The sequence below is a fragment of the Pipistrellus hanaki genome (genome assembly GCF_964339955.1).
Source record: "Pipistrellus hanaki genome assembly, chromosome: 8".
In the NCBI taxonomy this organism is placed as follows: Eukaryota; Metazoa; Chordata; class Mammalia; order Chiroptera; family Vespertilionidae; genus Pipistrellus; species Pipistrellus hanaki.
In genome coordinates, this window is record NC_140510.1 from 43,599,353 (window position 1) to 43,622,439 (window position 23,087).

The 23,087-nt window shown below is 37.7% G+C and overlaps 1 protein-coding gene across 3 annotated transcripts in view; it reads right to left on the minus strand.

The window, feature by feature from the left end:
* ABCB11 (ATP binding cassette subfamily B member 11) overlaps positions 1 to 23,087 on the minus strand; it is a 93,312-nt gene that overhangs the window by 13,001 nt on the left and 57,224 nt on the right. For all 3 annotated transcript variants that reach the window (XM_084892289.1, XM_084892290.1, XM_084892291.1), the window contains 7 exons: positions 20,567 to 20,669; positions 11,499 to 11,663; positions 8,452 to 8,556; positions 8,203 to 8,364; positions 4,198 to 4,401; positions 1,682 to 1,923; positions 1,087 to 1,243 (listed from right to left, as the gene is read on the minus strand). In XM_084892289.1, coding sequence (XP_084748415.1) covers positions 1,087 to 1,243; positions 1,682 to 1,923; positions 4,198 to 4,401; positions 8,203 to 8,364; positions 8,452 to 8,556; positions 11,499 to 11,663; positions 20,567 to 20,669 — 1,138 coding nt within the window. The remainder of the gene's footprint in view (positions 1 to 1,086; positions 1,244 to 1,681; positions 1,924 to 4,197; positions 4,402 to 8,202; positions 8,365 to 8,451; positions 8,557 to 11,498; positions 11,664 to 20,566; positions 20,670 to 23,087) is intronic.

Sequence of the window (23,087 nt, forward strand, 5' to 3'; positions counted from 1 at the left end):
ACCTACTAGAATCTAGAATAAGGAAAATGCACCTAAATCTGAGTTTTAAATCCCTGTTTAAGATACCTTCAGCACCATACTGCTAAAGTGCAAGGCACAAAGACAGCTATTTAATGAATTTCCCGTTCCAGCAGGTACAGAATAAAGGGAGGCTTGAGCCATGAAGTTAAAGATATTTGAGCTCTTATTCCCATTCTAACCTAAGGGATTTGCTTGTCGTCCATTACTTGACATTCTGAAAGAATGTCAAATGGAAAAGAATAGCTAGAATATATGATTAGATTATAGAAGCCAGGAACTGTCCAAACCCTTTAGCTCTGTTCCCCCAAAGATTTCAAATAATAGCATTACACTTGGAATGACCTAGAAAGTGACCTAAGCCCTGTACTGCAAACATGAATACCTTCAGTTGTACTATCTGAATTATGAATTCTAGAAATGGATAGCTATGTAATAGATCACACAGAGACTTTACTTTTATTGGACTAAAAGAGAAACAAGTCATTTGATCCATTTAAAGAGATTTCTGAATTTAGTTTAGCTTCACTAGAGTTTAGATTTGTTTTGCTCTCCTGAACATATTAGGATATTTAAAAACAAACAGAGAAGATTAAAAGCCTCCTATGGAGACTATAAATTAGAAGATATATTTTGTTGAGATCAAATTAATTTTCTAGCCACCCATACAATAAGCTGAAACTTGAACACAGATAAACATGAATTACATCAATATCACTGGACAGGAAAAACTGGTTTTTCTACATTCCATACCAGAACATCAGTGTTTGGGTAGCTTCATTATTCTGGAACTAAGTGTGTTTTATAGTACACAGAATCTAGCATTCACTGGATCTTGTTGTCTTCTTCAAATGTTTGCTTTATAAATGGTTTTAATGCTAATTTACTTCATTTATTTACATCTATTAATCTGTCTGTTCATTTTGAGTGCATATGAATGAACCCATGCACTGCAGGAATTTAGAAGCTATGTGGTGGTGGTGTAAGATCAGCCCCAATAGCTGTTCTTCACACACACATAAGCACAACCCTTCCTTACTGCCCTCATACCCCCATCTCAGTACTTACCCATTTTACACCTGCACCACTGTATACATTGATTGGGGGTCGTCGGTCAAGCAGTTGAAAAAAGCGTGCAGCTGATATTTTAGCTTTGGCATAACTTGGGGTGTAAGAGTAGGCTTTTCCAAGAGCTGTCCCACTCAGCACAACTGAAGAGATCACCCTGCAATTGGACAGACACCCAAGTAGAGAGGAATGTGGTGTGTTTGGTGTGATGGCCTGAAAGGCAGGAGTTTGGGGGTCTAGTCCTGGTTCTATTAGCAAAGAACTGAGCAGCCTTGGACAGGTCACTTTAGACTTGTCTGGGAAATTGGGTTGGAGAGATTAGCAGTGTTCAAATTGTGTACTATGAAGGAGTGAGGGGAGGATTAGTGTTTGAGAAATAACAAATGGAGACAGAAGCCCACTCAGAAGCTTGACTGAGTTGACCCAGTCCAGAAGAATCACCCTGAAAATCTACAGAATCTTGAGAAATAATAAATACCAGTTGTTTAAGACATCAAGTTTGGGATGGTTTTTAAGCAGCAAAAAGCTAATTTACAGAACCGGGCTATTCTTCCCAGAATACTGGTCTTTTATGACCTTGGCCTACAGTCCTCACCTGAACACATAGCTGAAATGGAGCCCCTCGTTGTAGATTAAGTAACCTCCATATCTGTAGGAAGCAGAATTAGCAACAAACACAATGCATTGGGAAAAACCAAAGCAGAATCCATAAACATTTGCTTTTCGAATGGCTGTCTTGTATGGCTTCACCAGCTCTCTCTCAAATGCTTCAATAAACTGCCTCTCCTTTCCAATTCCAGCAATAGTGCGGATATTACTGAGGGCTTCACTTGTAATCTGAAGAATGAAAAAGAGACTTAGGAATAAAAGAGCAGAGAAATTACTTTCATGGCATTTCAGCTGCTACATGGATTAGATTTAGTGCAAATGGCAGAATCTGGTACAAATCGCATTGGGGAACACAGCGAAGTTGTTGGAGATCAACTCAATAGGACTGCAAGACGTTCTGCCAGCTGAACTCAAGTTCTACTTCATACTAACATAGCTGTGTTGCTTCCACTTGTTGAAGAGTGGAGATGGGAGATATATATGGTAACCCTTGAAAGCTTTTTATCTTCATCGTTAATTCATTTAAAATGTCTATAATGGAGCCCTAGCCGGTGTGGCTCAGTGAATAAAATGTCTATAATGGGCCCGGCAGGTGTGGCTCAGTGGTTGAGTGTCGACCTGTGAACCAAGAGGTCATGGTTCAATTCCCGGTCAGAGCACATGCCTGGGTTACAGGCTCGATCCCCAATGGGGCGCATGCAGGAGGCAGCCAACTGATGATTCTCTCTCATCATTGATGTTTCTATCTCTTTCCCTCTCCCTTCCTCTCTGAAATCAATAAAAATATATATGGTAAAAGAATAAAAAATTTTTAAAAAAGTCTACAATGGTATCTTTAGTTCTTCTGAGACAAAAGGTTAAATAATATAAATTTAACATAGCTTCTATTTCCTTAAAAATTTATCTGACCAAATATTATTTAAGATAAATCAAGTGTAAAGTTTATCTTTTAGTTTATACTCTGACTTTGTTTCAATCCCTACTCAGGGTAATTAATCAGTTTCTGAATTAGGGTCCTGTCCTAAAAAAGACACAACCATTGGCAAATGTAATCCTTTTGGCTTCTGCCTGCTCAGGCAGTGTTCACATCCTCTCTTTTTAAAGAGGCAAAATATAGATTATAGTAAATTTGTTTAAAGAGTAAGGATGTGGCCGGGACCGGTTTGGCTCAGTGGATAGAGCATCGGCCTGGGGACTGAAGGGTCCCGGGTTCGATTCTGGTCAGGGGCATGTGCCTTGGTTGCGAGCACATCCCCAGTGGGGGGTGTGCAGGAGGCGGCTGATCGATGATTCTCTCTCATCGATGTTTCTGCCTCTCTATCCCTCTCTCTTCCTCTCTGTGAAAAATCAATAAAAAATATTTTTTAAAAAAGAGTAAGGATGTGTATATGCATGATTTCTTTTTTTTTTTTCTTAAATATATATTTTATTGATTTTTTTACAGAGAGGAAGAGAGAGGGATAGAGAGCTAGAAACGTTGATGAGAGAGAAACATCAACCAGCTGCCTCTTGCACACCCCCTACTGGGGATGTGCCCGCAACCCAGGTTCATGCCCTTGACCGGAATCGAACCTGGGACCTTTCAGTCCGCAGACCGACGCTCTACCACTGAGCCAAACCGGTTTTGGCAGCATGATTTCTTATACTTAATAAATGTCCATTCTGCCATTCCCTCATTTGCGCCCTGATAACCAGATATTAATTAGAACATACTTTTAAAAGTTCATAACTAAACTTGGCCAGTATTGTTCAGTGGTTGAGCATCCATCCAGGAACCAGGAGGTCACAGTTGCATGCCCAAGTTGCAGGCTCAATCTCTGGGGGGATGGAAGGGGATGCAGGAGGCAGTCAATCTATGATGTTTCTCTCTCATTGATGTTTCTATCTCTATCTCTCTCCCTTCCTTTCTCTTTAAAAATCAATAAAAACATATTTTTTTTAAAAGTGCATAACAAAAACTTAATTGTATTTGAAATCTAAGTTGTACCTCATGGTTATGTTCAGTAAAGACATTTGCCACAAGTCTGACAAGCACTAAAGTGTGAAAATTAAAAGTGTGTGCCATTAAAAAGATAACTCTTCTCCAAGTGGGCTGCATGACCTGGGGAAATCATTAAGATAAAAAAACTGAACAGACAGAAAGCTGAACTATCTGGTCTTGCAAATGAGAATACACCAGATTGGGATGTGGGAAAAATAACTATACTGAGAGGAAATTGAACATGCAACCAAACTGAACATGCCCCACTATCTGTCCACACCTACTCAAACCCTGGTTCAGAACTCGATTGTCACAGCCTCTGAGTGAGCAGAGGCACATACGAAAAGTGCTAGTGGCAGGTTGCTAACATGAAAGTTGTAGGTGAACAGATCCCTAAGTCTCTTTGTACTACACACTCATTGTTGGTACTACACACTCATTCTTTATACTACACATTCATTCTTACAACAGTGACAGCTGTTCAGCCATAGTCCGTCTAAAAACCGGGTCCGTAAGGTTACCTGTCCCGCTGCCTCCAGGGCCTGCTTGTCTTGAGAGGCAAATCCTGTCAACATTTTGGTCTGTACAGCTCCCGATAAAGCCAGGAAAGGAAGGAAACACACTATGACCAAGCTTAACTTCCAGCTACAGAAGAAGGCAACGATCATGGCCACAGTGATGTTAGTGAGAGAATTGACCATCATCCCGATTTGAGAGCCAGCAGCCTGCAAACCAAAAGGAATCAAGCAAGCTCAGATGTGCAGTCTCTTTTTAACAAATACCATCATGTGATGAGGATGTTTTATCCCAAAAAGATCATTTAAAAAAATTATTATGATAAAAATATGTAGCATCATGTTTATTATTTTACCCATTCATAAGTGTACAATTCAGTGGCATTAAATATATTCACATTGTTGTGTAACCATCACCATCATCTATGCCCAAAACCTTTCGTCATCCCATTAAATAATAGCCCCCATTCCTGCCTCTCCCAACCCCCTGGTAACCACTGTTCTATTATCTTTATGTATTTGCCTTTTCTAGGTACCATATATAAGAAATTATACAATATCTTTCTGTGTCTACCTTATTTGACTAAGCATAATGTTATTAAGGTCTATTTGTGTTGTAGCATGTAGCATAGATTTACCATTTAAATGTCTTAAAAAGAATCATCATGATAAGTCTAGTAAACATCTATCACCATACAAAGTTATTATATTCCCTATGTCCCACATTACATCCCTATGACTTATTTCATAACTGAAAGTTTTACCTCTTAATTCCCTTCACCTATTTCACCCATTCACCCACTTCCTTCTGCTTTGGCAACCGTCAGTTTGTTTTTTATATCTGTGAGTCTGTTCATGTTTCGTTTCGTTTATGCATTGGTTTTGTCTTTTAGATCCAACATATAAGTGAAATTATATGGTCTTGGTCTTTGTCTGACTCATTTCATTTAGCACAATACTTTCTAGGTCCATCCATGTTGCTGCAAATGGCAGTGTTTCTTTTTTTTATGGCTGAGTAGTATTTCACTAGATATTATATCTTCTTTATCTATTCATCTGTTGATGGACATTTAGGTTGCTTTTGTATCTTGGTTAGTTTAAATAACACTGCAATTAAGGGGTGCATATATCTTTTCAAATTAGTGTTTTCATTTTCTTTATAAATACCCAGAAGTGGAATTGCTGGATCATTTCTTTTAAAGCTGAATAATATTCCATTATATGTATAGACTACACTTGGCTTATCCATTCATCTGTTGATAAAACACTTGGGTGTTTTTACCTTTTGGACATAACAAATAATCCTGCTATGAATATTGGTGGACAAATATTTGTTTGTGTCCTTGCTTTCAATTTTTTTTGGATATATATCTAGAAATGGAATTATTGGGTCATACGGTAGTTCTATGTTTAAAAAGGTAGGTTCTTTTAAATAATGGGCTTCCCTAATGCATTTGAAGGCTGGGTTAATAAAAATTTATTTTATTCACCGCGTTTTGGGATCTGTTGCCTGATCTCATTTCACGGGTGTCAGAGCTAGAATAGGAAGTATGAAATTAATTCAGTTCTAAGCATGGGCTGCATGTCTGTCAGGTATTTATGCATTTTGGCTTCCTTGAAAATATTCATGCATTGGGCTTGTGGTAATATTACTTATTATTCAGTGAAGGTTGATACTTGCTCTATAATTACCATTTTAAAATTCATACAAGACTATGAAAAGACACCACTTTGATTCTCACTGAAGTTAGCCTGCTCATTGGTACCAAGTTACAAGCTGACTTAATACACAGATATTTAGGCAACACAGAGAGACAGAATGGATTTGGTCTCAATATAGGTAGAGACTGGAGCACTGTGGTGATTATTTACATTAATCAAAAGTATCCAATAGTTCCAAGTCTTCACTTCACTTGCAGCTATGCAAATATGACCAAAGGTTGGTGCCTTCTGTGTAGAAAACACGTGGGTGGGTACAAGAACAGGACTGCTCATCGAAACTGAAGAGACTTTAGCATTATTTAAGGCAACCAAAGGTAAGCTACTAGACAACCATAAGTGCTAAGGCAGTGCTATTGAAAAATAATCTGCATCTTCAAACTGTATTCAAGACCCAAACAGAATATGAACACTGTAGTCAAAACATTTCCAGCAGAAACCGGTTTGGCTCAGTGGATAGAACGTCGGCTTGGGGACTGAAGGGTCCCAGGTTCGATTCCGGTCAGGGGCATGTACCTTGGTTGCGGGCACATCCCCAGTAGGGGGTATGCGGGAGGCGGCTGATCGATGACTCTATCTCATCGATGTTTCTAACTCTCTATCTCTCTCCCTTCCTCTCTGTACAAAATCAATAAAATATATTTAAAAAACAAAACAAAAAACATTTCCATGTGTTGGTACTAACTGCCTTGAAGACAGGAATAAAACCTAAATTAAGAATTTCTTATTTGTATACCTATGTTCATGGCATCATTATCCACAATAGCGAACATGACTATCTATGGAGGAACAGACAAAAAGTTGGTCTACACATGCAATGGTATATTATTCACCCTTAAAAAAAGAAATGAAAGTATGACACATTCTACAATATGGAACCCTGAAGACATTAAGTAAAAGAGGCCAGTCACAAATAGGCAAATTTTGTATGATTCCACTTGTATGAGGCTCCCAGAGTTTATAGAGACAGAATAGAATGTGGTTATTAGGGGGTGGGGGAGAACATTGGAAAGTTATTATTTAATGGGTCCAGAGTTTCTATTGGGCAGATTAAAAAGTTCTGGATATGAATAGTGGGGATAGTTGCATAACAATGTGAATGTGCTTAATGCCACAAAATTATATGCTTAGAAATGAGTAAAATGGTAAATTTCATGTTATGTATATTTTATCACAAATTTTTAAACAAGAATTTCTGGTTGGAAAGAACTATTAGGCATCATAGAGTATTTGAAAACCAGCTGTGCAATTTTTCTTTGGGATATTATTTTGTTTCCTTTTACATTTTATTCAATTAAAGAAATCAAAATGATTTGAAATTTTATTTAGAATAATCAATGTCCAGGAAAAGATAAAGAGGACATTTTGAAAAACATCATTGTGCAGAGATTTGCCTTACCAGATAATAAAAACTTATAATAAAGTTATAATCATTAAAACAGTCAGGTTCAGGCACAGAATAAATAAAATTGGCCAATGAAATAGAATAGAGAATCTCCATATAGTTCTAATTGTACATGAGAAGTTGATATTCACAATGGGCAGGAAGATTTCAAATCAATGAAAATAGAATTTATATTAAATATTTTAAAAATATTTCTATCCATGTTGAAGGAAAAACAAACAAACTTCTACCTTACACCAATATTAAAGTAAATTTGACCTGGATTAGCAATCTCATTTTTAAAAAATATTAGAAAAATTCTTAGAAACCTTTTATTTAAAGGATAAATAACGTTTTTGTGAGATGATTAGATACTACTCTCTGAATTCTAGTGAGAGTGAATAACCTTTAAGAGCCCCTTGCAGACTGAAGGACACAAAAATGAAAAAGATTATGATTTATTTACATAACCCAAGTTCAAGAGTAAGAAGAATGAGACACTACAACACTCAGATGATGAGAGTGAAATTGATACAGACTTTCTCTTATCAGTGAGGCAATGCTTATTAAACCTTTCAAAATATGTACACTTTCAGCATAAGCCAATGATTACACTTTGAGAACAAAGAACCATGAAGGATGTGCTAAACTACTTTAAGAGGCTCCTTCCCACACACTTTGCCTCCACCCTGAGAGGAAATCCAAAACCCTGGTATATTTTGACTCATGCCATAACATTAGTTCTGAGCACTGCCTGTTTCTCAGCATTGGAAATGCAGGGAAATGTGACTCTGGGTATCCCAATCCTGCGACATCCTATTTCATAGGAAATACAAAGGAAAGAAAATGTACTCATCACACCAGCCCTAGCACATACCCTCTACACCCCCACCCCCTCCATAGCTTACCCCTTGAACTTGAGAAGCATCTGTAGCAAGCCTTGTAGTCAGTGCTCCGGGGCTATTTCGGAGGTCATCAAACCAGCCAATGTCTTGCCCCAATATTGCTCTGAAACCAAATTTACGTAGCCTTTTTGTGAGGAGTTCTCCAGATTTAGCAAAAGCATATCCCTAAAACATAAAAGACTTTTCAGTGATATGTTAACAGGGAAAAGAGGGAAATAGCTAAATCACTATTATAAAAATGAAATTCCTTACCTGCAGAAATTGAGTTAAAAGGGATACACAGCCCATTGCTACAAAAAGCAGGCACACACCATTGATCTGTGACCTTTGTTCTTCTTTATCAGGAAGTGAAAAAGTCTTTGCAAGACAGTAAGCAAGAAAGCAAGTTTATTATTACCAAAAAGTCAAATTTCTTTTAGAAATTTTTCTTAAGCATTGAGTTAAAAGCGATTTCACTTTAAACATTAAAGTAATTAATGTTTACTAGTAAATAAACCAAAGTTAACTTTCAGTGTGTGTACTTTAATTCCCAGTGGGAAAGGAATGAAAATAAATGGTTATGATTTATAGAATTTTTGTCTGAGTAGGCAATTGTGTTGGCTTTCCTTTGATATAGATGAAAAAATGTGATGAATGTGATGAAATGCCTCAAATCCTTTATGTAATTAGGTAAAGAAAAGAAAGGAAAGAAAGAAGGAAGGATGGATGGAAGGAATGAAAGAAAGAAGGAAGAGAGGTTAAGAGAAAGAGGAAGAGAATCTAAGAATGTTATCTGGAATAAAACTCATAACAGATGTGGAAACTAAGCCTCATCATGGAGAAGCCCCTTGCTCAAATGCACAGAGTTCAGAGCAAAGACCGACTAAGATCCAGGGTTAACTAACCCCACAGTTCATGCTCTCCCGTCCAAATTGCTGTGCTTAGAACACTTGGCACATTTTCTAAGTCAAAATGACCCAGGGAATGTGAATCAGATAAAGTATGCCCTATATGTACATTGAAGCTTCACTAGATTAGCAATCAGGCTCCTAATAATGCCCAGTTATTAGCTGAGTCCATGTGCCAAACTGTTGTCTCAATACACTAAATGTGAACATTGTGCCCTTTACATATGTCAGAATGAAAATAGTGCAATTAAAAGCAGACTATTATCTGACTCATGATCATAAAAATATCGTGCATCTACTGAGGAATATGTGATAATTATGCTAAGAGACAAACAAAAACAATCTTACTTACCAGAGAGGAAAAATAGTAGTTTGTTTAGCATCATTCTCTTAGCAAATATAACTCTGTGAGGATATTAACCATGAGTAGACTTTGGATTTCACCAACTAGACCAAGACACCTATTACTCTGACCCTGCAGCCCTTAAGTGAAAAGCCCAATTGCTCAGGCTAAGTTTTTCCTAAGATTTCTGGTTGTGACCAGAAGAATCACAGAGAATATTCTCAGCACCAATAAATAGTGGTGCTCTAGGAAGGCAGGGGTTATAGATGAATAATCAAGTTTTTTTCTGTCTTGGCCATTTTATAGACTCAACTCCAACCCCTATACCTTCTAAATCTACATCACTGCTAAGTACAATACAATGCATTTCCAGGGCTTCTACCGTAGCTACTAGAATATCAGCTTTATGAGAGCAGGAAGGGGCTTTGATTTTCTTGGTCACCACTCTATTCCCAAGACCAGCAACAGTGTCTGATAAACAATAAGTGATCGATAAATATTTGTTGAAAAATGAGATGATGAGTGGATTTTTTTGTTTAATGTCTGTCTTCCTTGTAGACTTAAAACTCCATAAAGAAGACACCGTGACTGATAACTGCAAGTTCCTAGCACTGTGTCTAGAGCAGATGACAAATATCTGCTGAGTGAACAAACATTTCTATTATTTTAGGACATTGCATTTTGTAGACATTAAGGTATATGAATTAATTATTTAAAAGATTTTCAGCGTAAAGGTTTTACATAACCAGAAATTCAATTTATCAGAGTTGAAGGTCCCTGTGTTTCCAATCACCTCTCCCTGAAGTGAACATATTTCCTTACTTACCACAAGGGGGCAGTGTGAAAATTGAAGCCCATGCTGGGGCCCTCCCTACACAATTGACTTTATTTTGTCTGTGAACTATCCAGGTCTTTCTATACAACTCATGCATATGGGGACATTTTTTCTGGTCAGGAGCTCTGCTAGAGAGACAAAGAGAGAGAGAGAAAAAGAAAGACAAAGACAGAGAAAGATAGAGACAGAGACAGAGGACAGACACAGAAACAGAATAACTAAAACTTAGGACTCCTACTAAGCTTTGACAACTTGGTGTGCTGGCAGATCCTTTAGACTAGGCTTCCGAAAGGCTGGGTAATAGTCCTGGCCCCATAAGTTAATGCCTGTGTTACCTTGAACAAGTTAATAAAGTCCTCTAGATTCTAGGTTTGCCTTCCTGTTGACCTCACAAGATAGTGTGTGTGTGTGTGTGTGTGTGTGTGTAAATTTTTAAAAAACTTGATAGCATTTTGATAAATAATTTTGCAATGATAACGTTTTATTAGAACCTGACTATATAGTCATACCGCTTGGATTTGAATCTTAGATTCACTACTTGCTGTCCTTAGTTCTCTATGCCTTAGTTTGCTCCTTTGTAAAATGGGAACAATAAGAATACTCACTACAGGTGGTTATTAGGAGAGGTTAATGTACTGTTATATGAAAATGGTTAGCTAGTGTCTAATTACTGTTCGTAGTTATTTTTTATTATAGCAATGAAGTCAAATGGAGACTATTCAAAAGGTCTAGGAAGTGAAAAACTGACATAAATTTAATCTTTTCCCATTCCTATTTTACTTCCCTCTCCTTTTCCCATTTTCTCTCTAATCAGCAGGAAAGCAGCGAATTACACAATGTACTCTAATACTTGCTATTATAAGTAAAACTTTGTACCTCAGCTGTTCAGCAAGATTTAAAAAGCCCCCAAAGTCTTCTGTATTATTCAACAAACCTGTTTGCATTCTGATTCAGTTTGCATGTAGGTAAATTGCCCTCTCTAACATTAAATTTGAAGCCTTAGTACAGTTTTTACAGACTTGATGACGATGAGTGTCCTGCCAGCCCAAATGACAGTGCTTAGCTTCGCCTTCTTACCTTCTATGTGATGCTATGCTTGAGGCATTTTAATTCTTTAGAGATGAGAAAAAAACTAAACACATTAAGTAAAGAGCCAATCTATCAAAAATGACAGTATTCACAGACAGAAGCACCAAAGGTAAAAAGAATAAAGATAGTCCAACCGTTTGCTTACCCCAAGAATCTGGCTGAATAAAAAGGCATAGAGAGGTGTGACTGCCCCGTTGACAGCTGCACCCACAGACCCCACCACCATGTAGGGCCATTCTGGAGCATTGAGTTTCAGAATCCTTCGAACAGGGGCAGGTTCAATTTCTTCTTCCACAGGAACGTTCTTGTCCTTGAGGAGAGAGAGGGTTAGATTAATCATCCAATGTACACACAGACGCCTTTTTACATACTAATTTTTTTTTTTTTTTTACATAGAAGACCCTTCAGCATTCACAGGTGGAAGAATCATGTTTTGACTGGTTATGAGAATCTATAAGGAGTGGTGATTTGTTATTTTGTGGGGACTGGTTTTAAATTCCTTGAGACCCAGCTGTCAATGAAGGAAGGAGCCTGGAGGGGCTACTCGTCTGAAAGTGAGTCTATAGTTCTCATTTCACAATTGCATATGCATTGACTCTTGGGGAATAATAAATATGTTGGATCTTTGAGAAAAATAAACTCACTTAAAAATATGTATTTGTGTTATAGTAGTATTGTTTACATATTTGGGGACTTGTGAATTTTTCAAAGTTCCCAAGGCAAGACAATGTATCTAAAACAGAGGCAAAATAACTTGAAATTTGTGAAGTTGTGTCAATAATTCTCATCTACATGTTTTCTGTAAGGTTTACCTTAATTAGTAACCAAAATTAAACTGTAATCTATTTGGATTTCTAAATTTCACATTTTCTTCACAGGAGGTGAAGATTATTTTATTATTTCCCTATTCTGATATTTTTATTTACCATTGAAGTGTCAGAGTTAGCAAATTTTTAGCTTCTTGAAGGCAACTATTATATTCAGAACCTAATTTTTACCATAGTTTTTCCTTGGCTATAGATATTACTCAGTGCTTTGTCTTAGGCCCATGTAGTCAATAATTTTTTAATTTGTTACCCACTTTATTTGAGAAAGGATTTTAGGTAGCTTATATAGATCTATAATAATTTTTTTATTGATTATGGTCTCACATAATTGTCCTTATTCCCCCATTCCCATCTTCTATTAAAATACTATATATATATATATATATATATATATATATATATATATATATGCCTAAGCTACCGGACAACCAGCGGGTAGCTATGAACACACTGACCACCAGGGGGCAGCTGCTCAATACAGGAGCTGCCATGCAACAGCAACTTTGCACAGTGCCCTCTTGCACTCCGGAACCCCTTGGGGGATGTCGGACTGCCAGTTTCAGCCCAATCTCCACAGGTCAGGCCAAGGGACTTACCTGCCAGAGGGGCCCCACTCACTTTGCAGACACCCTTTGAGCCCCAGCACCACCCCAGTGAGGCCAACTGGGGAGGGACTGCAGAAGATTGACTCCAGGGCATGTCTGGCCCGTCTCACCCAGCCCTGCCCCACCTGGCCACCTTCTAATTAATTTCCTTTCAATGTGCATGAATCCATGCACTGGATTTTATATATATATATATATATATATATATATATATATATATATATATATAGTTTTTGCATGTATCTGTCTAATTTTTCCAACACCATTTATTGAAGAGACAATTTTTACTCCATTGTATGCTCTTGCCTCTTTTGTCAAATATTAATTGAGTACAAAGGCTTGGATTGATTTCTGGGTTCTCTGTTCTGTTTCATTGATCTATATGCCTATTCTGTACCAGACTGTTTTGAGTACAGTGGCTTTGTAGTCTAACCTAATATCTGGTATTGTGATTCCTCCAACTTTGTTCTTCTTTCTCAAGATTGCCATGGCTATTTGGGGTCTTTTTTGGTTCCATATAAATTTTTTGAGTATTTGTTTTAGATCTGTGAAATGTGCTGTTGGTATTTTAATAGGAATTGCACTGAACCCATAGAATTGGGTATGTATGTACATTGGGTAGTATGTACATTTTAATTATGTTAATTCTACCAATCCATGAACACAGTATATTCTATCACTTGTTTATATCTTCCTCTACCTCTTTATTCAACATTCTATAGTTTTCTGATTACAGGTCTTTTAACTCCTTGGTTAAGTTTATCCCTAATATCTTAATTTTTCTATTGCAGTGGGAAATAAGATTTTTAGTTTATTGGTTTGTTTTTCTTTCTGAGAGTTCATTATTGATGCATAAAAATACTGTCTATTTCTGGATATTACTTTTGTATCCTGCTGCATTGCTAAATTCATTTATTAAATCTAGTAATTTTTGGTGTAGTCTTTAAGGTTTTCTATGTACAATATCATGTTATCTGTGAATCATTTACAACATGGAATCCTATGCAGCTGTAAAGAATGAGGATCTTTTACCATTTGAGACAGCATTGAGAGACCTGGAAAGTATGCTAAGTGAAATAAACTAGTCAAAGAAAGATAAGTATTCACTCATATGTGGAATCTAATGAACAAAATAAATTGCTGAACAATATAAATCCAGAGATAAAGAAGCATGGAACAGACTGATGAATCTCAGAGGGAAGGTAGGGGTTGAGGAGTGGGTGGGGAGGTATTAACCGGGGAACTTATATGCATATATGCATAGTCCATGGAACAGAATATAGTGTTGAAGGCTTGGAAGGGGCAGGTGTGGGTGGAAGAGGTTACTGGGGGGGGGGGGGGGGCGGGAAGAAAAGGACATCTATAATACTTCCAACAATAAAGATATTTTGTTTTAAATTAAAGGGGAAAAATATACACATAGTAATGTATCCTTTTTGTAGCTGAACATAATGATCATACAACAGCAATGGTTTCTTTTCAAATGGTTTCTTTTTGCTTAAAAAATTGAAGGCCGTATTACCAATTCAATTTAAATAAAAGTTTGCATCATGTTTATGTCATTATAGTTGCAAGCCAGATAGGATGGAGGAAGGCAGCTTAGCTGGAGATGAGTGTGTCACTGCCTTCATTTCAAGTTCTCTCTTGGCCTGCCTTCAACATTTGCACTTGTCATTACTACTCACTCATGCAGCAAATCCTCCTGTTCAATGGTTTTATTTCTTACTAACTCTAGGAATCAATGCCAGAGAGGAAGAAAGGCGCCTTGGAAAGCTGAATGGAATAGGCACAGAAAGAATGAGATTCTTGGATAAGCTAGGCCCAGCCAACAATGAGATATATCACTGAGCACTTCAGTTTTTTTAGTCTTAGTTACCTCATCCTCAATATGAGAGTTGGACTAAGTTATTTTGAGGAGACAGTTCTCCAAAACACAGCTCTCTCATGTTTCTGCACATCTTGTAAGCAGAAGCACTGACTCCCTTTGTTCAGACTATTTTTTCAAGGACATTTGTACGGCAAATAGCCTTGGAGGACACAGATGGTGTCTCCATCCCAAGAAAAGGGTAGATGTGTTTACTGCCCATTATAAGAATCAGGTCCCTTAAGCCTGAGATTCCTCGCCCTTCATGGATGGGTATCATCTGGCCCTATAGGCACCACAGACCAGGATTTCCCAGGTCAGGACCTGAGACCTCCCTTGCTTTCCTGATGTCCCCCAGAAGAGACCATTTTCCAAAGTGATGCAACCTTTTTGTTGTTGTGAATCCTCCCCCAAGGATATTATTTCCATTGATCTTTAAAGAGTGGGTGGGAGGAGAGAGGGGGGAGAAAGAAACACCGATGTTTGGCACATCGATCCTGACCGGGGCCGGGGATGGGACCTGCAACCCAGGTACATATGCCCTTGTCAGGGAATCGAACCCATGACCCTTCAGTGGTGTGGCCAAAATTCTAAACATTTAGCACCACTGGCCAGAGCAAAGTGATACAATCTTCAATGCCATTGGAGCTCAACATAATTCAACTTAGGAAAAAGGGGACTGGACTAGGGAATCAGTGAGGTAAATGATGTACTCTGGCTACAGCTGTTGCTCTAACAAAACCTCTTGTCTCTGACTGAGGTCTGTTGTGTATTCTGCCAGCATCCATGAAATTGTGTAAGGCTATCTTGATAACTTGCAATAGAGCAAAATATCAGACTTCTTTACAATTCTCAACAATGGTTGGTGTCCAGATTTGGACACATACTAGACTCATGTGGATCTATGATTAAATACACAGATCCCTGGGTCTCATCACCAGCCTAAATATGAATGTGAGTTTTAAAAAGTACTCCTTAGTTAATTCTGGTGATAAAGAATGAGGATCTCATTCTTGTGAGATCCTCAGCGGGACTGTTTATGACCTCTAAGACCCCTTCTAGCACTAAATGTCTGGTATTCTGTGACTATACATTTTGTAAGTCTCAGCTAGAACATTAAACTCTAACATTTCCTGGACCACCTCCCCACAGAATGGTCCACACATAGCCTTACATGATAGAAACTTCTCTGCCCTTCTGATACCTGAAGGTTTCCCCAACCTAAACAACAATATCTAAGACATTTAAAAGCAATGTGAAGTAACTGCGTAGTAGCTATCATTCCAAGATAAACTAACAAGAACCAAAATTTAGTTAATTTGAATAATTTTTGTCCACTTTTACTAAAAGTTGGACTTTAAAGGAAACTGTCCTCTTACCCCCAAAAAGAGTGGCTATCAAGAGTGAATAATGCAAAAACTAAGAAATTTGTCCCTGAGTAATTTACTTTTGATTGACTTTCATTTGGTGTAACTAAAAGCATAGTAAAAGAATAAAACAAAATATAATTATGTATGGAATGTTTTTCTCCTTGATTTTGTAAATCAATGATAAAGTTATTCATCCAAAAAAAGCTAAAGATGAATTAAAATGACTAAAGGAAAGATGAATAAAATCATGGCAAACCAGTAACTCAAAGAGAGAAATAAAATTATAAAAATGCATGGGTTTCCTCATTGCAGAGTTCTTGCCTCTATGATAGCAACATCATGTTGCACAGTGCTCAATTATTTATTACATGTAAAGAAGTATCCTGCTAGCAATTCCAGTGTGGAGAAGGGCAGTGGCCCTCACTCATCCTTGCATCCCTAACACAATACCTCACACATAATAGATGTGCAATACATGTTTAATGTATGAAATCTACTATGTCGATGGCTAGACACTGGGCTTTTCTCAGTTTCCTTCCTTCCATCTCCTTGTATAGGTAGGTGAAAATATAAGTTTCTATTTAAATTTCATGCCCTTCTATCTATATTTTATTATGCTGGCTTCTGCATGCCAATTCATGGGAACTTCAGCCTCAATATTGACTTGAAAAAATGGTAACTATGATAAGAAGTAGAGGTTCTCCAGATGAATAAATACTGATAGTCAGTTTTATAGATAGAGGCCTATTCCAGGAATGGAGCTATATAAGCAGAGATATCTACAAAGAATATAAGCAAGGTGTGGTAGACAGTGGGGAATTTAGACAGGCCTGCTTAGTCAAAATTCTTCCTGTGTCCCTTGTCTTTGCACAGCTCGCCAAACATTTGCTTTTCCTGTCTTCCTGTGAAATGTTTCCTGTCCTTTGAAGTCCCAGACTCCTAACCCATTCCCTTCAGCTCTGGATGATATATAAGGCTCAACTGCCTGTCTGTCTTTGAACTTCATATTATCATGAAGCCCCTAGATGCCAATTTAATCCTTAGACAAAGTCCAAACAGCCAAGAGAGGTAGAAAGACATTGTTCCTCCCCAACAAGTTTAATTGATTTCATATATATAGGCATGAGCAAAAGCAGATTCACAGTTGTGAGGATGCAAAACATAGAGTTTATTCTTGTAGTATTGCTATTTATTATTGTATTATTTATTATTATTAACTTACTTTTGCCTATCCCTGTATTCTTTTAAAAAAAATATGTTTTTATTGATATTAGAGAGAGAGAAAGGGAGAGGGAGAGAGAGATAGAAACATCAATGAGAGAGAAACATTGATGGCCTGCTTCCTACATGGCCCTTACCCAGGCATGTGTTCTGACCAGGAATCGAACCAGCAACCTCTTGTTGTATGGAATGACACTCAATCCACTGAACCACACCGGCAAGACCCTACCCCTATATTCTACCTTGTCTTTTCTAGGTTTTCCTGAAAGAGATGCCTGGATATCAGAGATTGAAACCTCTAGCCTGCAGGTTTCCCCTAATTTTAAGCTGAATTTTAACAGCATAATTACTAAAATCAGACCCCATTTCTGGGAGCCAAAAGTACAGCTCGGAGAGTGAGGAGAGATGGACTGTAGTCTCAGCTCTCACCCATCTAACGAAACGATGAGACCTTGAACCAGACTCACCACTTAGAGTTTGGAAACAGACTTATGAGACTTTCTCTTCTCAGTTTCTGGAGTCAAAACTCTAAGAAACCACAAGGTGGAGATAACTTCTTTATGTAATTAAACCTTTGACAACAAAAGATATAACATTTCCCAATTTTATAGAAGATAAGGTTAGAGCTTCTACATCAAAATGAGAAAAAGGAAGAATTTCACCAATGCTTGGGCAGAATTTAGTTAACTATAAAAATACTTTAAAATTTACTTGGGATTAGAACAACCCAAATATTTAAAATATTTTAGAATTTACCAGGATTAGAAACTCCATGAGTTAAAATTTACTAACCCGTAGTCTACTGTTTTCTTCTTTAAAATGTTTAATTTTTTTTTTAAATCTAAAAGGCTCTATTTTAATTATCATACAAGCAAGCAGTATTAATGGAAGCATAAGATCTTTTCCTTTTGGAGTTTTAACGAAACCACATTGGCTTCCCTGTCATTTTCTTCCTCTTTCTTCTTTTGTCTCCCTTAACTAGAGAGAGAATAGAAAGTGGCACTTTTTAAAATTATACTGGTTAACATTTAATTGAGTTTAATTGTTCTATTCTAATTTACAATTCTAAGGAGTAGACTATCACAGGGAGCACTGTTATATCTCTAAAACTAATCTCTCTATTTGATTTGTTTCCCTTTATTTAAATTGCTCCCTTCGGAGTTTTCCCTGCAGTAAAAGCACTCCGTGAGAATGTGACTCCAGGGAATCTAATTGTTCTCTGCAACTATGGTGGGCCATCTACTAGTTTCAACTACAACAACAGCAAAATCCCATTTCCTTTTTCTTCTTCCTAACTCTTGCTTTTATTGTCAAATGTTTTCCAAGAAACTGGGGGGGAAAACATAAAAAAGTAAAAATTGGCTATGATTGGTGATGCTATGTTTGAAATTTCAATGTCGAATTTGGATCTTTCTCCCTGGAAGGTCTAGTAAACTCCCTCCATCATGTTTCTTGTAGTTACTAGTGGCAGCACCTGAATGTAAATGAAATACCTGTTTCTAGAACCAGAAGGGGGCTTGAGCCCTTACCAGCAAAATGCAGTAAGCAATCATGCTTGCTAAATGTTTTCCCTCACTGCGATTCATCCTACTGCTCATCAATGAAACATACTTACAACAACTCTATATTAGGTAGTGGAATCTCTTTTTATTTATGATTAATACACTGAAACCAAAAAGAACCTTAAGAGTACTTCTTAGTCATAAGGTCATAAATAGTACTGTACTTTCTTTCAACTCCATCACTGGGAGCCAATGCTTACAATTACTTCCAAAATGAATTTTTAAACATAATTTGAAATTACATCATTCATAATAAATGTGCTTGTAATTAAAATATTCTCCGACTTATTTGCTTTGATAAATAGTGGTTTAGGCTTTATTTTATTGTAACAATTCCATTTTTAAAAATATATTTTATTGATTTTTTACAGAGAGGAAGGGAGAGAGATAGAGAGTTAGAAACATCAATGAGAGAGAAACATCGACCAGCTGCCTCTTGCACACCCCCCACCAGGGATGTGCCCACAACCAATGTACATGCCCTTGACCGGAATCGAACCTGGGACCTTTCAGTCCACAGACCGACGCTCTACCACTGAGCCAAACCAGTCCCGACAACAATTCCATTTTTTATACTAGTTTTAAAATCTTCTGATGTCCTACTAGGTGCAGCCACTGAGCAAGGTGCCCAAGTTGATATAAATACAAATAATATATAGTCACTAACTTTAAGAAGCTTATAGTTTAGCAAGGGGATAAGACAACATGACCTCAAATACTAGTAAAGTTCAATAAGAAGAGTTCCATAAAAAGTCAGGTGAAGAGTAATGGAGGATCAAAAGTGAGAGTGTCAGGGCTGAAGAATAAAGTGCAATGATTAAAGTGCAATGATTTCAGGAGGAGGATGGTCACTTTATGTGAAAATTAGTGCTCACAACAGCTCTGGATACATGCATCCCAGTGAAGAAAGTTTTATATTGCTACTAGAGGCTTGGTGCACAAAATTCATGCACAGGTACAGTCCCTAGGCCTGGCCAGAGATCAGGACTTATCAGTTTCCCCACTTCCCAACCTCCCTGCCTCCTCCTTCCCTCATTCCCTCAGTGCCCTGCTGCCACTAGTCGCCCGCCCGTCACATTCCTCGCCTCTCCCGGTGGTCAGCACACGTCATAGTGAGTGATGGAACTCCCAGTTTCCCAGTCGAACTCCCAAAGGGAAAATTTGCATATTAGTCTTTTATTATATAGGATATGGGTTGAGTCCTCTCCTATCTCTTTCATCTTTGTGTTGAGTTACCACAGATGGTAACTAGACTTATTGAGGGATCATTTTGTAAGGTATGTTATATGTCAATTAAGAAATTTTGTTTGTTGAACTTATATAAGGTTAGCCTTATCAAATACCTTTGTTGATCAAACACTTTTTGGTTATTACAATTTAAGAATAATACTTAAAATTATGGGGGGAAAAGTTTTCAGATATTCTTAAAATTTTTTAAAGAATGCCTACATAATGAAGTAATCTGCTAAGTACATATAATTTGCCTGTGTTTACTAGAATGGTACATTTAAGAACTATTAACCATTAATAGTCCAATTTTAGTTACCACCCATTCTTAAAAGTAATTAATTAATATATCTTTCTTTAAAAACATTGTGTAAAATTGAGATTTTTTTCATCAGGTCTTAATGTGTTTTCCCCTTTAGTCTGACAGTGAAATATTACTAAATAAGGGCTTGAAAGCTCATATTCTAGTCTTAAAGTGCAAACAATAGTTCCTAGGAGATGCTTCTTTTATTCCCCCATGAGTGATTGGTGCCTGACCTTTCTGTCTTCTTCATAAGTAGATTTATGATCTATACCAGTTAATGAAGGTTCCTGTGCCAGGTAAGAAAGCTGAGTCTTGGAGCGTTGCCGGATGGAAGCTCTGTAAATAAAAAGATGAAACAGTCTGTAGATTGTGGGCAGGTTGGAACAGAAGTCAACTGGTATCCAAGTCTACAAGACGTATGTCGAATAAACAGAAATGTTTTCCAGGCCACCTGGTAACCAGATAAGGATTCTTTCTGGTTAGATTAGACAGAGCTATTCTTAGGGCAGAATTAGTCAGTGGGTTTGCTCTGGGCCCTAAGCTAGACCTTGACCCAGAAGGGAGAAAAAGAAGGAGGGCAAAGTTGCCCTACTAGTTTACCAGAAAAAGGTGTAAGACTCAAATCCATTCTGAACTCACATGGCTCTGCTAATTGCTATAATAGCACTAGACCATTGCCTTTACTTCCCTTCTCACTGTATTTTTATCTACCCATCTCCCCCTCCCCCAACAATCACCTTATGTTTTATTTACTTCAAAGTTTTTTTCAGGAAAAATAAAAAACAAATGAGCTAGTCTGAGAGGAAATAGAACCCCTAGTGAGATTTTCTCCAGGTTATATATCACCCCTACTGATGCATTTAATCAACAAATATCTTATTGAAATATAATCTAACTTGATGTATTCATTCATTCATTCATTCATTCATTCAACAGAGTTTTATTGGGCACCTACAACATGCAATATTCCAGGAGCTATGGGTGATACGAAGACTGATCAATGACAGACTTCTCCCTCAAGAAGCTTAAATCTTATAGAGGAGCAACACATGTACACCCAATCCTGATGTAAGGAAGAATGTGCTAAGTAGTATAAGGCAGGTTTTTATAAAGAGTATGAAAATTTAAAGGAAAAATAAATATATGGCAGGTGTTACCATAAAAGGCTTCTAGGAAGAGGTGACTAAGGTAGGGTTTGGGTTTTTGCAGACTAGAAGGAAAAGCATTTCTGATTGAGAGAACAGTGTAAACGGAAGCATGAAGAGAGGAGAGACCAGGAACACTCATTAGTTATACCTAGTCCAGGACAGATGTAGGAAGTGATTGGTCCAGGTTGTTTCATTTCATTTTCCTGTGATTTCTGGGAAACAGATTCTACTCTCCTATAGATTAAGCTTGAGAATATGTAACATTGGGAGCTGATGGCAATTAGGTTGAAACTCTTAAGGAAAGAAGCTTTCCCTAAAAGAAAGCCAGTAGTGAAAAAAAAAAAATGTAGAGCTGAGGAGAGAGACCTGGACAAATCACTGACACCCCAGCCTCGCCTGAAGCCAAAGCATCCTCCTGGGACTATTTAGTTATGTCAACTGCTTCTCTCCCTTAAAGGTTAAACCAGGTCCAGTTAGGTTTTCATTCACTTGAAAATAGTGTCTTCTGTGATAAAGGCAATGTTGAAGACTTGGAAGGAGGCAAGTTTCCCTATTGGAGCACCAAATTGGAAGTCATATGGTGTAAGAGAGCAATGTAAGACATGAAGAGACCTATATCAACTGCTTAGTGCAATCCAGATGGAACCATTCACAAGCCTCTATTATTTGTATCCAGGTGAAATTGGACTAACACTATTATCAGGGTGGAGCCTGCCTATTACACATTGCTCATTTAGCCTTCCTGAAAAGGCAGTAACACGTTGACTTAATCAATCTAATTTGTTACCACGTTCTGTTAATGGTACTACCATCCTCTTAGTCACCCAGTTTCAACAAGGTGCATTTATCTCAATTCCTCCCTGTTCCTTTGCTCTTAATATTCAAACTCTTGCCAAACCTCATTATGAACAGGCATGAAGCCACTCCTTACCCCTACTGCCTGCTACCAAGCTGGCTTCTTCTGGGGCACCCCTTTTCTCTCCCAATCTGACCTGAAGCTCCACAGCAACAGAGTCATTTCTTTGGTTTTGGTAACTAAGGTGGAATTGTCTTCTCCAGATGGTGTAAGGAATAGGCTTGTGTCACTTGGAGAGAGCAGAGTGCATGATTGGGCTGAGACTTAAGTTCATGGGTCTAAAATAAAACTCAGAGCATTAGAAGTCATAGTAGGATTATATGAAGAGAAGAAGGCATCAAGATATACTTGACTAACACACAGTCTGAGCATGGGAAGACCTATATCCTTGTCCTCTCGGATTTCTACTACTTTAATCTTACATTTCATAAATCTCTCTCTCTCTCTCTCTCTCTCTCTCTCTCTCTCTCTCACACACACACACACACACACACACACACACACACACACACACACTATTCCACCTGTATAGGATAGGCTGTCCCAATGAGACAGCTAGGCAGGCACCCTACCTGCTAGGCAGTTCTCCTTATGATCTACTATAAACACCAGAGTTATAATTCTCAGCCCTACCAGAAACCCACAACATCTGCCACTTCCTTTCTCAGAAGCTGCTTTAGTACTTCTCAATGCAAACAAAAGCAGCTAAGCTGGAAGATAAATTAGCTGAATAAATAATACTTGCTCTCA